General features: G+C 40.9%; 1 protein-coding gene across 1 annotated transcript in view; it reads right to left on the bottom strand.

Annotated features, from left to right (window-relative positions):
- PDLIM4 (PDZ and LIM domain 4) overlaps positions 1 to 9,653 on the bottom strand; it is a 261,019-nt gene extending 251,366 nt beyond the window's left edge. The window contains exon 1 of the mRNA XM_073620680.1: positions 9,448 to 9,653. Coding sequence (XP_073476781.1) covers positions 9,448 to 9,540 — 93 coding nt within the window. The 5' untranslated portion in view covers positions 9,541 to 9,653. The remainder of the gene's footprint in view (positions 1 to 9,447) is intronic.
- Between the last annotated feature and the right edge of the window lie 7,120 nt (positions 9,654 to 16,773).

Here is a 16,773-nt window from a genome sequence, read left to right as displayed (position 1 = left end):
ACAACTTCCAACGTTCCAAGATGCTCACCATCACTCCACTAGGGTAGCCCTAAGTTGCCTCATTGTTATTTAAATATTGCATCACGTGTCATGTTGGTGGCAGGACAAGGCTTAGATTTTCTGCTCTTGGAACAGTTGGATGTGGTCTGTTTGTCCAACCTCCCTCTAAATTCCAAGGACAGTCTTTGTTCCTGAGAAACAAGCTTCAAAATGCCATATTTATAAAGCAGAGAGTCTTTCATTCACTAAGATTCTCTGCATGTGACTCTTCCAAGCCTATGTGTTTTAAATGAGATCAATTGATTCTCCACCAGAGAACATCTGGTGAAAGTCATATTCAATGCTTTATAAACAGTGTCACAACAAGAATGCTGGCCATACTCTAGGCAATTTAAGCTAGCACTGTCGTAGGTTTGGATTGAATTTCTTCTACATTTCGTCATTTGAAACTGGGAAATAAATAAAAGTATGATTGGTAGATTGCTGTTTATTGAAACCTAAGAGAAAAAGAAAATTGTATGTCCAATATAGGGTGACCATAAATAGGCAAACCTCTATTTAATAACCATATGGGATCTGCCCCTCTTTGTACAAACTTCATGTCTCTGAGGCCTGCTGTGATCCCCCTACTGATTCTGCCATCGTCTGGATATGGTGCATACATGGTGAATGATTCTTGTTTCTAAACAGAAAAGGGAGTGGATGCATTTTTCAAGTTACAAGTCTTCTCATATTTGTAAAGCATTTATTATCACTTTCTTATTAATAGTTTATGACCCAACTGTTCCGAGACCTCATGTGCATTGATGTCTTTGAAAGACTTCATATGAATTGTTTGAATGGCAAAACATGGGTCACTGCATCCAAAAGGCAGCATTGAGGGTTTTTTACTAAAGCACTGCAATGCAGCCCATAGTCCGAAATCAATTATACTCTAAAAAACTTAAAACAAAATTTACATAAAATGAAGACATAGTTATGCATTTAGCAGCTTTGAGAGTGTTCTGCCTTCAAAGAGGAACTACAGTGTCCTCACATAATCTGCAATAAAAACATCTTTGCCATTAATAAACTTTGCATATTAACTTATATATACTGTGATTCTGTACTTGCCAAATATGCTGCAGAAATCTCCCTACACTGAGTCTGGCTGCAACCATTTAAACTGTGGGCAGCTGAAGCTGCTGCCTGTTCACTTCCTGGATTTACACAGACACACTGAGGCACACCTCCAACTCTGCAGCTCTCATTGGCCCTCTTATGGCTCATCCCCCCTCCCTTCCTGGCAAACTCTCACGAGAGTGAGGTATATATAGCTGTGCATGATTTTCTCCTACTTTATCCACTTTAAGACGATCCCTGAAAACTCATCTCTTCAGAGAAGCCTATCTGGCCCCCACCTAACAACTGTACATTTATCTTCTCAATCAGCACATCACCCTCAGTTATTACCTCTTGTATCTCTTGACCTTCCCTCTTAGATTGTAAACTCTAAGGAGCAGGGCTCTCTGATTCCTACTGTACTAAAGTGTATTGTATTTGTACTGTCTACCCTCAAGTTGTAAAGCGCTACGTAAACTGTTGGTGCTATATAAATCCTGTATAATAATAATAATGATGTCATAAGCCTAGGCTTTTTACCAGACAATCAACAGGAAGTGGGCTGTAGAAGGTATTTACTGGCAGAAAAAAAATGTTTTACTATCCAAAGTTAAAACAACAAGGGCAGAGGAATTAACAGATGAAAAAAATGACTGACGTTCCGCTTTAACTGACTACAGTGTATTGTCTTGTATGGATACAATTATTGCTTTTAACGCATATCCAGTCTGTTTTGTATTTCTATGTTTTTCAGCCAAGTAATCTGTATCATCAGGCAGACATGTATATTCTATTTTTCTTTACAGCTAATCTAACCACACTGTCCTGATAAAATGAAGCCAAGAAAGTATAAAAAGGATTTTCCATATAAAAGCAAATGTTTCTCCCTCGATTTGTGGATTTGTGGATTTATCTCCAATTTGACTAGTAGAAAATGTGATTTTTTGTTACATTTTGGTTTCCTATATGAATCAGGAATCATAGTCTCAGCAACATTCTACTGTTAATCAGATGTACCTTATCCAACTATCCAAATGTTTGGATTTGGATAACAAGACAACATAAGAAGTAAGTTAAATCATGTTTTTTGGAAAATATCTCTTTGTGCTGTCACTTGAGCATTTCTTTCTTAAATAAAGAGCACATTATTTCCCTTGATGGTCTTCAAAATCTTTTTTAAAAAATGAATAATTGTTAAACTCCCTTAGAGCCGGCACATCGTTTCTTATGAATATAGTCGCTGACTTGATTTTGTGGACATATTCTGTATTCTGTGATTTGTAAAACCTCAGTGAAGCTGCAGTTCCACACATTCTTTGTTCCCTGTATATAGAACTGTTGTTAACCCCAACCCGGCCATCTCCTGTGCTGGGTGCCTGACCTTTTCTTCTAGGATTTCTTTGATAACACATCAAGTGCGCATTGAGGGGGATTTTAAAACAGCATTGGAGTCTGGAAGTGCAGTAATCAGTTGCAGATGTAGGAAGAGAGCAGTCCGCTTTTAGTATTTTGTAGTTACAACGTTCCCTGCCCGATTAATCTACCTGCTTGCATTGTTCTAAAAATGGATGTCTACTCTACAAGAAGTTTTCCTGCTGCAGGACAGGAGAAAACTTCAGACTATAAATTCATGCTAACCAGAAACTGTTCCTGTTTGCTGTAAGTAACTTTGCACCTGTGACCAAACAGATTACCAAAGTCAACAAAGGCATAATGTGGCTTTTGTTGTTCTGCATATCTGTGAAACACTTTCGTAGCAGACACTCCTTTCTAGGGTGGGATCTGGAAAAAGTGCACCAAGACGTGTAACCACAGAGATTTGTCGTGTTAGTGAGACAAGAGTCACGGTCATGGCAACAAAATGCTTTAAGGAGGAACTGTCACAATTTTGTTTTTATATTATAATCAAAAGCAAGATTTTAGGGAAGGGTGAGAAAGCAATGATTCTACACATTTCTTCAAGCTACAGCAGCTACTACACTTCCAGCTGCTGAATAACTTTGCAGAGGAATAACTACAAATAACTAGACAATACAATTAGGGCTGTTCATGTTATGAAACAAATACAATACCATGTAGACATGGAAGGAGATAAGGTTCTCATTGGCTCTAAGCAGGGTGGACTCTGTTCAGATGGCATTTTAACCGCTTGCCGACCAGTGCACAACGATATACACAATGGCACGGCTGCGCAAATGGGCGTACAGGTACATCCCCTTTAAGATGCGGCATTGTGGGCGCGTGCTCCGTGACCGTGCCCACGGGTCCTGTGGACTCGATGTCCGCCGGTGTCCCGTGATCGTGTCACGGAGCGGAAGAACGATGCCTATGAAAACAAGGCATTTCCCCGTTCTGCCTAGTGGCATGACAGAGATCTACTGCTCCCTGTCATCGGAAGCAGTAATCGCTGTCATGTCCTAGGTAGCCCATACCCCCCCACAGTTAGAATCACTCCCTAGGACACACTTAACCGCTTGATCGCCCCCTAGTGTTTAACCTTCCCTGCCATTACACAGTAATCAGTGCATTTTTATAGCACTGATAGCTGTATAAATGACAATGGTCTGAAAATAGTGTCAAAAGTGTCCGATGTGTCCGCCATAATGTCTCAGTCACGATAAAAATCGCAGATCGCCGCCATTACTAATAAAAAAAAAGTAATAATAAAAATGCCATAAATCTATCCCCTATTTTGTAGACACTATAACTTTTGCGCAAACCAATCAATCTACGGTTATTGCAAATTTTTTTTACCAAAAATATGTAGAAGAATACATAACAGCCTAAACTGAGAAAAAAATTGCTTTTTTATACATTTTTTGGGGATATTTATTATAGCAAAAAGTAAAATATATTGCTTTTTTTTTTTCGAAATTGTCGCTCTTTTTTTGTTTATAGCGCAAAAAATAAAAACCGCAGAGGTGATCAAATACCACCAAAAGAAAGCTCTATTTGTGGGAAAAAAAGGACATCAATTTTGTTTGGGTGCAACATCGCGCGACCGTGCAATTGTCAGTTAAAGCGGAGCAGTGCCGTATCGCAAAAAGTGCTCTGGTCAGGAAGGGGGTAAATTCTTCCGGGGCTGAAGTGGTACCACCCCTAACTAGCAGTGCTAATGATACTGTAACTTTATAATTGCAGCCTATGACGCATCCTAATTCCTTTCAAGGTGTATACATTCGGAGGTCATACCCACTGTCAATGCTCTGGGTACATCTATACCCAATTTGGTCAGCATTCAAGACTATGGAAATATGCACTCATCATGCAGTGCCAATGGAAAAACCTTGGACATGCCTGTGCCTGCTGACTTTTTAGGCTTTATGCACACTGGAGCTTTTATAAATGCTTTTGAAATGAAAAAATGCTCAAGTGGTAAACGCATCCAGCTCTTAGGTAAGTATACCTGCGTTTAGGTGTGTCAGGTGTTTTTCTGCCTCTAAACGCCCCTGCCCCTAAACTCCAGTAAACGCCTATAGTGTGCATGGGCACATAAGTTAACATGGAATAGTAGATCATTAGTGGTGTTAGCGGGAAGAATAGGACCCTGCAGCTGTTGTCAGTGGAGGGAATAGTGTCACATCATTAGTGTCAGTGGTAGGAATAGTGCCCTATTGTGGATATTAGTGACAGGAGTTATACCCCATTGTTGGTGCAGAAGGAATAATGCCTTGTATCAGTGGGAGGAATAGTGTACAAGGGTCCTGATAAAAGCAAGTAAAGAGCCTAGGGGCAGGGTTACTCACAAAATATCAAACCATGAGTATTTTTGCAGTACCAACTAACTACTTCCGATCCCAGGAGGCACTGGACACCTTTCCCGTAACTAAGAATTGTTGTGTGAGAAAGGAGATTGCATTTGTTTTTTTTTTTTATAAAAGTATATGAGTTAGTGTAGTATGTTTGTTGTCAGGTCTGGTTATGCTACTGGGACCTGAGCAAGTCTGTAATGTGCCGTGGGACACGTTTAAAGCCTCGTACACACAATCAGATTGTTGGCCAACAAAACGTTAGACTTTTGTCCAAAAGGTTAAAGCCTCGTACACACAATCAGATTGTTGGCCAACAAAACGTTAGACTTTTGTCCAAAAGGTTAAAGCCTCGTACACACAATCAGATTGTTGGCCAACAAAACGTTAGACTTTTGTTCGAAACGGTACACAATTGTCGGCCAACAAACACGAACATAGTGACGTACTACGAGGAATTTCAGCTCTTGAGCGCCACCCTTTGGGCATCTTCTGCTAATGTCGTGTTTGGTGAGCATTGATTCCGAGCATGCGTGTACTTTCAACTTGTGTGACTGACTAGTGTACAGACAATAGGAAAATCTGACAACAGACCGTTGTCCGCCAAAGATTTACTAGCCTGCCATCCAACATTTGTTGGCAGGAAGTTGAACAACAATTGTCTTATGGAGCGTACTAACGGTCGGATTTTAGGCCAACAGTCTGTCATCACACAATTCCCTGCCGAAAATCTGATCGTGTGTACGAGGCTTAAGTTTAAATATAGTAAACAGCAGTATATAAATAGCTAGCATTAAAAAAAACACAACCAGGCACAAACAAAAAAGAAGCAAATGTATAAATAAAAGATCTGCAATGGAAAACATTTTTTTTTAGATAAGCATAACAAAAGATATCAATGTAATGGAATTTTAGCCAATGAAACAAAAATATCAATGGAGATAGACTTCCTCTCCTGATATATCATTTTTTTTTAATCAAGGCGACTTGTTTTATAATATCAGAATATTTTTTGTGGTCACTTTAACCATTGGTCTGTAGCTGCTATTCAAGAACAGTCTCTACTTTAGATTCGCTCCTATAAGTGATCGTCTCTGTTTTTGCCTAAGGCCAGGTTCACAATAAAGCTGAACTCCGATATCTGAAAATATTGTCTAAATACATTCATCGTGTGTATTCTTACTTGAATCTTGGTGCGCTTTGTGTATTTCGGCCTAACCATGCATTTTTACCATCCCTAACCACATATCTAAACTTAACCAGTCTTAAGGCCCGTACACACAAAATTAAAATCGGAAGTAAAATTTTGTCCGAAGAACGATCTGCCGATTTTTGGATCGTTAGTACGGTGCTTTCGACAGACGATTCCGGTTTTTCGTCTGACAAAAGCTGAATGTGAAGACTATAAAATTTTTGTCGTACGTGAACTCTACGTCCGATTTTTGCATAATTAGTACGGTTTTCGTACGAAAAAAAATCATAAGAGCAAGACTATGCATGCTCTGAAATGAAAGAATACAAAACAATTCAACACATTACGTCACTTCGGAAGTTGTATTCTGTCGTACGAGAATTTTTGTATGGTGAGTAACCTCTTTACTTGACATGAGACTAGCATGCAACAAAAAACAGACCAACGGTCGTCCGAAAATCTGATCGTGTGTACGAGGCTTTAGACAGGCTATGATGCTCAAGTGTGAACAGGCACCATAGGATACAATGGGAATCCTCATGTCGATCATTGAAGCATTTTTTGAAAAGGACTTTAAACCACTCAGATATGAACCAGGGCTTAGGGTGTTACATTCAATTTTTATACCTTATTATCTGGTCTTTATAAATTAAAGCAAACAATTATTCATTATAAATGAAAGCAAACATTAAATATAAGCAATCACAAGATCGCTGTTATTCCTTACATATCTGCCGCATGATATTCACACCTCCACACAATATTAAATTCAGTACGTACCACAGATAAATCCAGAATGATTTTTGCTATGGTCTGCATTTGGAACGACACCAATGTGTATACATTCTACAGGCATGTTGAGAGTACGAAGCATATCCAGAATGTTTCTATGAGCACCTTACTTACAATAACTGCACCATTGCATGAGTGTGTATGTTCATATTTACAAAGCAAGTATTTTTGATCTATTTCATGCTTTGGGAAATGTTTTTGGTGTGATGTTCTATGTGCATTAAGCCCTCATTCACACTGGAGCGGCTGAGAAGTCGCACCCTATTGTCGGCAATGGTTCAAATCGGTGCCTTTGCGGTGTCAATGTCAGAGTATGATTTCAGGTGCAACTTGTATAGATATCTGTGCATGAAGTCGCACAGATGTCTTCCAAGTTGCAACTGAAGTCGCACTGACATGCGGCTTTGAAATCGTGAGATTTCAGATGAAGTGCATTTTAAAAGTCTCATCCACATAGAAGATGAACTTGCACTAAAAATGCAGAAATGTGAATTTGTAAAGCAGCAGTAGAAAAAGCCACCCATATATGTTTTTGAAAACAAAGTGTGTCCGACTATCCTACAGTTACATATATAAAAGGAAACAAAGAGTTCAGTTCTATAAACAGGGGCTCCCACAAGCATGCGCGGTAGTGACGTCATCGCGGCTCCAGCCACTCACACAGCCGGAGTCCGCAAACCCAAAAGGAAGACGGTTGAAGATGGACGCCGTGTCAGAGATGACAGCTCGCAGCTGGAAGGGCTTCATTCTAAAGTAGGTTTTACATAATGTGCTAGTATGCGACGCATACTAGCGCATTATGGTTTTACCTTGCAGGTTCGAAAAATAAAAAATAAAAAAAACACACAGCAGTTTACTACTGCTTTAATTGAATAGTTTTCCCAGAAATAACTTGGTTGGTACTGTTTCTGTTCCCACTACAATTAATGTGGTTGTAAAGTCAGAAGATTTTTTATCTTAATGTGTTCTATACATTAAGATAAGAAGCCTTCTGTGTGCAGCAGCCCCCTCAGTCCCCCTAATACTTACCTGAGCCCCATCTCTGTCCAGCGATGTTCACGACTGCCTTGGCTGTCCAGGACTCTCCCTCCTGACTGGCTGAGACCCAGTAGCGGCGCCATTGGCTCCAGCTGCTGTAAATCAAACTCAGTTAGCCAATCAGGAGAGAGAGGGGGCAGGGCCGAAACCACAGCTCTGTGGTTGAATGGATACGCAGAGCTGCAGCTCGGCTTGGGTGCCCCCATAGCAAGCTGTTTGCTGTGGGGGCACTCAACAGGCGGGAGGGGCCAGGAGCTCCAGCCAGGGACCAGAGAAGACGAGGATCCGTGTTGCCCTGTGCAAAACCAACAGCACAGAGAATGTAAGTATAACATGTTTGTTATTTTTATAGAAAAAGAAAATGAGACTTTACAATCACTTTAATAACAGCCATGTCTGATGAAAAAAACGCAACCCCCCTTAATATTCTTATTTGCTGTCTTTTGGTTTGTTAAATATACTATTAAAAACATTGTATCTGTTCGATTAAAAAAAACTAAAAAAAAAAAAAAAATTGCTGTTTATCCAACCAAAAATCTTGTGAGCTGTTACCTTCATGTATTCTCTGCTTCTGAATTGTTATCAGATAGCATTGTTCCTTGCTATCTCTGTGATCTACACAATACCTCCTTCTGGTATGGAGAAGAGAGGGAGGTGTTATATAGTCTTAACACAGTGCTATATGGTCCTAGCACACCCCTAGAGTGACATCGCTATTATCAGTTAGCATTATTCCCTGATTTAAACACTGCCCTCATTTATAGAGAAGAGAGTGAAGTGTATAGTCTCTACAGTGTTCTGTAGTCCTAACGCACTCCCTGTCCTAGGGTGACAACACTGTTATCAGTTAGCATTGTTCCCTTCTCTCTCCACAGTCTATAAAGCACCTCTCCCTGTTGCGGAGACGAGAGGGAGGTGTTCTGTAATCCTAACATACTCCCTGTCCTAGGGTGACAACACTGTTATCAGTTAGCATTGTTCCCTTCTCTCTCCACAGTCTATAAAGCACCTCTCCCTGTTGCAGAGACGAGAGGGAGGTGGTATGTAGTCCTAACACATTCCCAGTTGTAGAATGACAAAGCTGCTCAGTACGGTTGTCATCCAAGATCAGGACATGAGTTAAATGCAGGATTACCAGGAAATACATTTAAAAAAAAAGTGTAAAAAAAAGAAAAACAAGTGTAGTCACCACTTATAGGACTAGTAAATTGAAATACTATTCATTTTTGCTCTTGGGTTTAGATATTTGAAAAGCTAGGATCCTTTTATTAAAAAGGAATTCTAGGCAATCAGTTAAATTGATGAGAAGAAGAATGAGCAGAGAAGCCCAGGCATCATCTGAGATGTCTCCAAGCACCGCTCCAGCCTGAAGTCACTTTTGCTGCTTTACCAGGTAAGTTACAAAGTGTCAGCCAGGGAATAAATACAGAATGTGTAATACGAGTTCTGTACATCTTCTAAACAGCAAAGCTCTTCAATAACATTCCAAATAAGCAAATAAAACAAGATAGACACGTTATCTTCTAATACATGAAATATTATTCCCAGGCATCATAGAAAAGTAGGGTCACCTACCCTAGAAATGGTGAGAGGTGTGCTGAAGTCCTTGCCTCCCACCAGTCTGAATCCCCAGGGAGAGGGACCATTGAGGGTGACAGTCTGTGCCATAGTGTACAGTCCTTATCCCAGCACTCCAGCAATGAGCTCTGCACTCAGCTGCTCCCAGCTACTTCTCAGCACCACTTACATGTAATCTGACTTCCCCGGCATCCCTACAGATGTGCACTCTCCTAGCTCGTTCCTGATTGGCTCTTGATGTTGGCTGTGTCACTTCTCCATCCTTTTATACATTCTGGATAGGAATCCTCAATCAGTATGGCTTATGTATGAAAGCAGCCTCATCCAAGAAGAATTAGAAAAGAATGGACTCTTATAATGAAAGGGGGACATCTGTATTAGGAGAATCTGTACCTGGGGAGGAGGATCTGTACTGGGGGGATTTTGGCTTGGGGAGGGAGGTACATTTTGTTGTACTATCTACAGCAGGGTTTCTCAAATAGGGTTCCTCCAGAGCTTGCCAGGAGTTCCTTGAGCAATAAGCAATTTCTGCCTCCCAGATAAGTTCCCACTGATCTTTTTAGCCATCTATAATGGGGTAATTCTTCCCAATGACCACAAGTGTCAGGAGCATTCTTCCCACTGACCATCCCACTAATGTAAGTATAGTATATATAGTCATTTTTAGCAGACTGGAAAGTTATTTTAACCACTTCAATACAGAGCATTTTCACCCCCTTCCTGCCCACACCAATTTTCAGCTTTCAGTGATGTCACACTTTGAATGACAATTGCGCGGTCATGCAACACTTTACCCAAATGAAATTTTGATAATTTTTTCCACACAAATAGAGCTTTCTTTTGGTGGTATTTGATCACCTCTTCGGTTTTTATTTTTTGCGCTATAAACAAAAAAAGAGCGAAAATGTTGAAAAAAAACACAATATTTTTTACTTTTTGCTATAATAAATATCACATTAAAAAAAAACAAAAAACAAATTTCTTCCTCAGTTTAGGCCGATATATATTCTTCTACATATTTTTGGTAAAAAAAAAATCGCAATAAGCGTACATTGATTGGTTTGTGCAAAAGTTGTAGCATCTACAAAATAGGGGATACATTTATGGCATTTTTATTATTTTTTTTTCTTTACTAGTAATGGCGGCGATCTGAGATTTTTATCGTGACTGCGATATTGCGGCGGACACTTTTGACACTATTTTGGGACCATTCACATTTATACAGTGATCAGTGCTATAAAAAATGCACTGATTACTGTGTAAATGTGACTGTCAGGGAAGGGAATAATAACACTAAGGGGGTGATCGAGGGGTTAATTATGTTTTCTAGGGAGTGATTCTAACTGTAAAGGGCGGGGACTCACAAGGGGAGGAGACAGACTGGTGTTCCTCTGTACTGGGAACACACCATCTGTCTCCTCTCCTCTGACAGGACACACAGATCCACAGTCCTGCTGTGTTCACAGGCAATCGCGGGTGCCGGGCAGACATCGCGGCTGCCAGGCACACGCATCGGGTACCTAGTGACGCACGCATGCGCCCCCCTAGAGTCTCAGGAAGTAAAAGACGTCATATGACGGCGGCCTGGAAGGACAAAGGGTTCCTGCCGTCGTCATATCACTATGTGCGGTAGGTAAGTGGTTAAGAGTTCCTTTGTGTTGAAAAGGTTGAGAGAGGCTGATCTACAGATTTGCATTACGCTCTCCTGACCTGTATAAGCTGTGCATTATGCACTCCTGCCCCCTGTATTCAGTGCATTACACACTCCTCATCTCTGCATTCTGTGCGTTACCCGATCCTGACCCCTGCATCCTGTGCGTTACCCCCTCCTGACCCCTGTATTCTGTGCATTACCTGCTCCTGACCCCTGCATTATGTGCGTTACCTGCTCCTGACCCCTGCATTCTGTGCTTTACCCGCTCCTGACCCCTGCATTCTGTGCGTTACCCACTCCTGACCCCTGCATTCTGTGTGTTACCTGCTTCTGACCCCTGCATTCTGTATGTTACCCGCTCCTGACCCCTGCATTCTGTGCGTTACCCGCTTCTGACCCCTGCATTCTGTGCGTTACCCACTCCTGACCCCTGCATTCTGTGCATTACCCACTCCTGACTAGGGATGGGCCAAACGGCCCCTGTTTGGTTCACACCAGAACTTTCAAACACCATGAATAGAGCTTTCTTCTGATGGTATTTGGTTCCCTCTGCGATTTTTATTTTTTGCGATATAAACAGAAAAAGACCGAAAATTTAAAAAAATATATATTTTCCACATTTTGTTATAAGAAAAATCCAATAAACTCAATTTTAGTCATACATTTAGGCCAAAATGTATTCAGCCACATGTCTTTGGTAAAAAAAATGTCAATAAGCGTATATTTATTGATTTACGCAAATGTTATAGCGTCTACAAACTATGGTACATTTTTTGGAATTTAGGCAGCTTTTAGTTTATGACTGTCTCATTTCTTGAGGTGCTAAAATGGCAGGGCAGTACAAATCCCCCCCCAAATTACCCCATTTTGGAAAGTAGACACCCCAAGGAAATTGCTGAGAGGCATATTGAGCCCATTGAATATTTTATTTTTTGTCACAAGTGATTGAAAAATGGCAAAATGGAAGTACACCCCAAAATATGTTCTGCTGCTTCTCCTGAGTATGAGGATACCTCATGTGTGAGACTTTTTGGGAGCCTAGCCGTGTACAGAACCCTGAAAACCAAGCACCGCCTTCAGGCTTTCTAAGGGAGTAAATTTTTGATTTCACTCTTCACTGCCTATCACAGTTTTGAAGGCCAAAAAATGGCAAGATAGCACAACCCCCCCCCTCCCCATGACTCCATTTTGGAAAGTAGACACCCTAAGCCAGTGATGGCGAACCTTGGCACCCCAGATGTTTTGGAACTACATTTCCCATGATGCTCATGCACTCTGCAGTGTAGTTGAGCATCATGGGAAATGTAGTTCCAAAACATCTGGGGTGCCAAGGTTCGCCATCACTGCCCTAAGCTATTTGCTGAGGGGCATGTTGAGTCCATGGAATATTTTATATTTTGCCACAAGTTGCGGGAAAATTAATTTTTTTTTTTTTTGCACAAAGTTGTCACTAAATGATATATTGCTCAAACATGCCATGGTTACATGTGGAATTACCCCCCAAATACATTCTGCTCCTTCTCTTGAGTACGGGGACACCATATGTGTGAGATTTGCAAAATACTCAACATGCCTCTCAGCAAACAGCTTGGGGTGTCTACATTCCAAAATTGGGTCATTTGTGTGTGTGTGCGTGTGTGGGTGGGGGGTTTTGTGCCATCTGGGCATTTCATGGCCTCCGAAACTGTGATAGGCAGTGAGGAGTGAAATCAAAAATGTATGCCCTTAGAAAGCCTGAAGGCGGTGATTGGCTTTCGGGGTCCCGTACGCGGTTAGGCTCCCAAAAAGACTCACACATGTGGTATCCCTGTACTCAGGAGAAGCAACAGAATGTATTTTGGGGTGTAATTTCACATATGCCCATGGCATGTTTGAGCAATATATCATTTAGTGCCGACTTTGTGCAAAAAAAAAAAATATGTAATTTTTCCGCTACTTGGCAAAATATAAAATAATATAAAATATTCCATGGACTCGACATGCCTATCAGCAAATAGTTTGGGGTGTCTACTTTCCAACAAGGGGTCATTTGGGGGGGGTTTGAACTGTCCTGGGCTGGCACTTTATGCACAACATTTAGAAGCTTATGTCACACATCACTGACTCTTCTAACCACTTCTAACCAGACAAAGCCCTTTCTGACACTTTTTGTTTACATGAAAAAAATAATTTTTTTTTTTGCAAGAAAATTACTTTGAACCCCCAAACGTTATATATTTTTTTCAAAGCAAAGGCCCTACAGATTAAAATTTTGGGTGTTGCAATTTTTTTTTTTCACACAGTATTTGCGCAGCGATTTTTCAAACGCAAATTTTTGGGAAAAAACACACTTTTTTTCATTTTAATGCACTATATTGCTCAAATGTTTGATGAAATAAAAAAGATGGTCTTACATGGATACCAAACACAACATGCTTTAAAATTGAGCGCAAATGTGCAAGGACCACAAACTACATACATTTTTAAAAGCTTTTAAAAGCTTTTACAGGTTACCACTTTAGATTTACAGAGGAGATCTACTGCTAAAATTACTGCCCTTGATCTGACCTTCGCGGTGATACCTCACATGCATGGTGCAATTGCTGTTTACATATGACAACAGAACAACGCTTGTGTTCGCCTTTGTGCGTAAGCACGGGGGGGACAGGGGTGCTTCTTTTTTTTATTATTATTTATTTTGCTTTTTTTTTAAATTTTTAAACTGTTCCTTTCATTTTTTTTTTAATCATTTTTATTGTTATCTCAGGGAATGTAAATATCCCCTATGATAGCAATAGATGGTGACAGGTACTCTCTATTAGACCCTAGACATCTCCTCTGCCCTCAAAGCATCTGACTACACCAAGATTGGTGTGATAAAATGCTTTCCCAATTTCCCAATGGCACTGTTTATATCCAGCGAAACCTAAGTCATGAAATGCTCGTAGCTTCCAGTTTCTTAGGCCAAAGAGATGATTGGAGCCATTCTGGTCTTTGATCAGCTCTATGGTCAGCTGGCAGAACCACTGGCTACATTCTCAAGTTCCCTGTTGGGACAGGAGAGCCTGAGAAAACCATGGAAGACGGTGGAGGGGGGGGGGGTTGTTCCTTCCCACTGCTTGTAAAAGCAGTCTAGAGGTTAATTAGCCACTAGGATTGCTTTTACATGAAAGCTTACTGCTGGCTGAAAAGAATGATACCAAGATGATACCTAAACCTGCAGGCATCTTTCTGGTATAACCACTCAGAATCCAGCAACATACCAGTACGTCACTGGTCCTTGTTGGGCATACATTGTAATGTTCTTTTTTTCATGCAGTCTGTGGGCTGAACGAAAAAAAGAGATTGATTGGTGGGTATGCCCACCATTAGAATACCGCCCTTCATCCACCCATTCCTAATGATGGGCATACATGCACCATTTTTTTTAACTGTTGCGGTGAAATCACCTCCTACAGTGCTGGAGTCGCTGATTTATATATCGTGGGAGCAAACACTGTGGCTGTCAAGATAAATGAATCAGTGCTGCAGCTGAATGGCGTACCTGCTAAGCAAATGATGGTTAACAATAAAACAAAGTATCTTACAGTATAACAGTAAGACATACCATACCTGCAAAGCATATACAATAAAACATAGTAAATATAAAACATTTTTTAACGCAATCTGTGCCTAAAAAATATATGCCGAAGCTTGGGGGCAATCCATCCCTAATGTTAAGAGCAAATCGCTCCTCCACCCCTGCCCCCATGCTTCGGCATATATGTTTTTTTTTTTTTTGTGGTGAAATCACCTCCGACATCGCTGGAGTCACGGCTTTACGTATCGTGGGAGCAAACGCTGTTGCTGTAAGAAAAAATAAATCCGCGCTGCAGCTGAATGGCGCACCTGCTAAGCAAATGATGGTTAACAATAAAACAAAGTAACTTTACAGTATAACAGTAAGACATACCATACCTTCAAAGCAAATACAATAAAACATAGTAAAAATAAAACAGAAAGAGAACAATAGTGAGCAAACAATAGAGCGGACAGTAGAGAGCGAACATGAGAGAGAGAACAATAGAGATAGAGAACGAAAATAAAACCACAACTATTTTTGGCTTTTTTATTTTATATTTTTTTTTGTGTTTTTGTATGTGTTTTTTTTTCTTTTTTTTTACTTTTTTCACTTTTATAAGAACTGTAAACTGAGCATTCCAGATTAGGGTCTCTCAAAATATGATGGCCATCTCATCTTTTGAGACTCTGTGTAAGTGTGCCCTAGGACTGTGTAGTGCTGTACCCTATGCTAATACTCCACTTGTGTGTGGTAGCATTTCAAACAGTCACCGATGCAGAGACCAGGTTGGTCAGGACAGAAGGGACACTAAAAGCTGGTGTCATGCCTAATTCCGTGTTTTCTGCAGACATCTTCTTTGGGGTGTTCTTAGGGTAGGGGTACCAGGGAGGACATATGGAAAATGGCTCTCATGCAGCTGACTCACTGCATTTGCCTTAGGAAGGTGGGCCATAGCACCATCTGGAAACAGAAGAGCTGTGACGATCGCTTCCTGGAATTTTAGGAAGGATCCAGTTCGTCCTGAAGCTTTGTATAGCACAAAAGCGTTCAGCAGAGCCAATTGAAAGAAGTATACAGACACTTTTTGCCTTACGGGCAATTAGATACGGCGCCAACAACTGGTCGTTGAGGTCCACCCCTCCCATGTTAAGGTTGTATTTGTGGACACAGAGGGGTTTCTCCACAATACCAGTCGCCGTAGGAATTTGGACTGTCGTATCTGCGTGAAGGGAGGACAGAACGAAAACATTCCGTGAATCCCTCCACTTCACTGCTAACAAATTATTACACTTCAAGCAGGCTCTCTCCCCCCATCTAAGTCTAGATTCTACAAGCCGTTGGGGGTAGCCCCGGCGATTAGATAGCACGGTGCCACATGCTCCAATTCCATAATCAAATAGGTGACGAAAAAGTGCCACGCTCATGTAATAATTGTCCACGCACAACTGGTACCCCTTTCCAAATAAGGGTGACACCAAGTTCCGAACAATCTTACCAGCGCTCCCTATGTAGTCTGGGCAGTTCTCCAGCTCTACGTGACTATCTTTTCCCTCGTAAACCATAAAACTATATGTATAGCCTGTTGCCCTGTCACAGAGCTTATACATCTTGACCCCATATCTGGCACACTTGCTGGGAAGATATTGTTTGATAGACAAACAGCCAGAAAACGTAATCAGGGACACATCAACGCAGACAACTTGATCGGGAGTAAACAAGGCTGCAAACTGTTGGTTGAAGTGGTTTACGAGGGGCCGAATTTTGTAGTGCCGATCAAATCCAGGGTCACCCCGAGGACGACAGCATACATTATCATTGAAGTGCATGAACCGCATGCATGAACCGCAAGATCTGCTCGTATCGTGTACTGGTCATGGAGGCCAAGGGATCAGTCAACATGGAAGAACAATTTATTGGTGAAAAAGAGAGTAACAAGGTAACAAGCCAAATATCAAATATCAAAAAAGTTTGTGAAAAACGTAATTTTTAAATGAGCAGGGATTTTTTTGCCTTTTAAAGTGAAAGAATAAAAATGAAAAATTCCTTCCAATATAGTGCCTGGGGGCCCCCCTTAGTCTACCTGTAAAGTGGCAGATCTGTACCATGTCTAGAATCTGTTGCAACAATA

Source organism: Aquarana catesbeiana, linkage group LG03 (assembly GCF_042186555.1).
Source record: "Aquarana catesbeiana isolate 2022-GZ linkage group LG03, ASM4218655v1, whole genome shotgun sequence".
Taxonomy (NCBI): Eukaryota; Metazoa; Chordata; class Amphibia; order Anura; family Ranidae; genus Aquarana; species Aquarana catesbeiana.
This window is presented reverse-complemented; position numbering and strand designations above follow the sequence as displayed.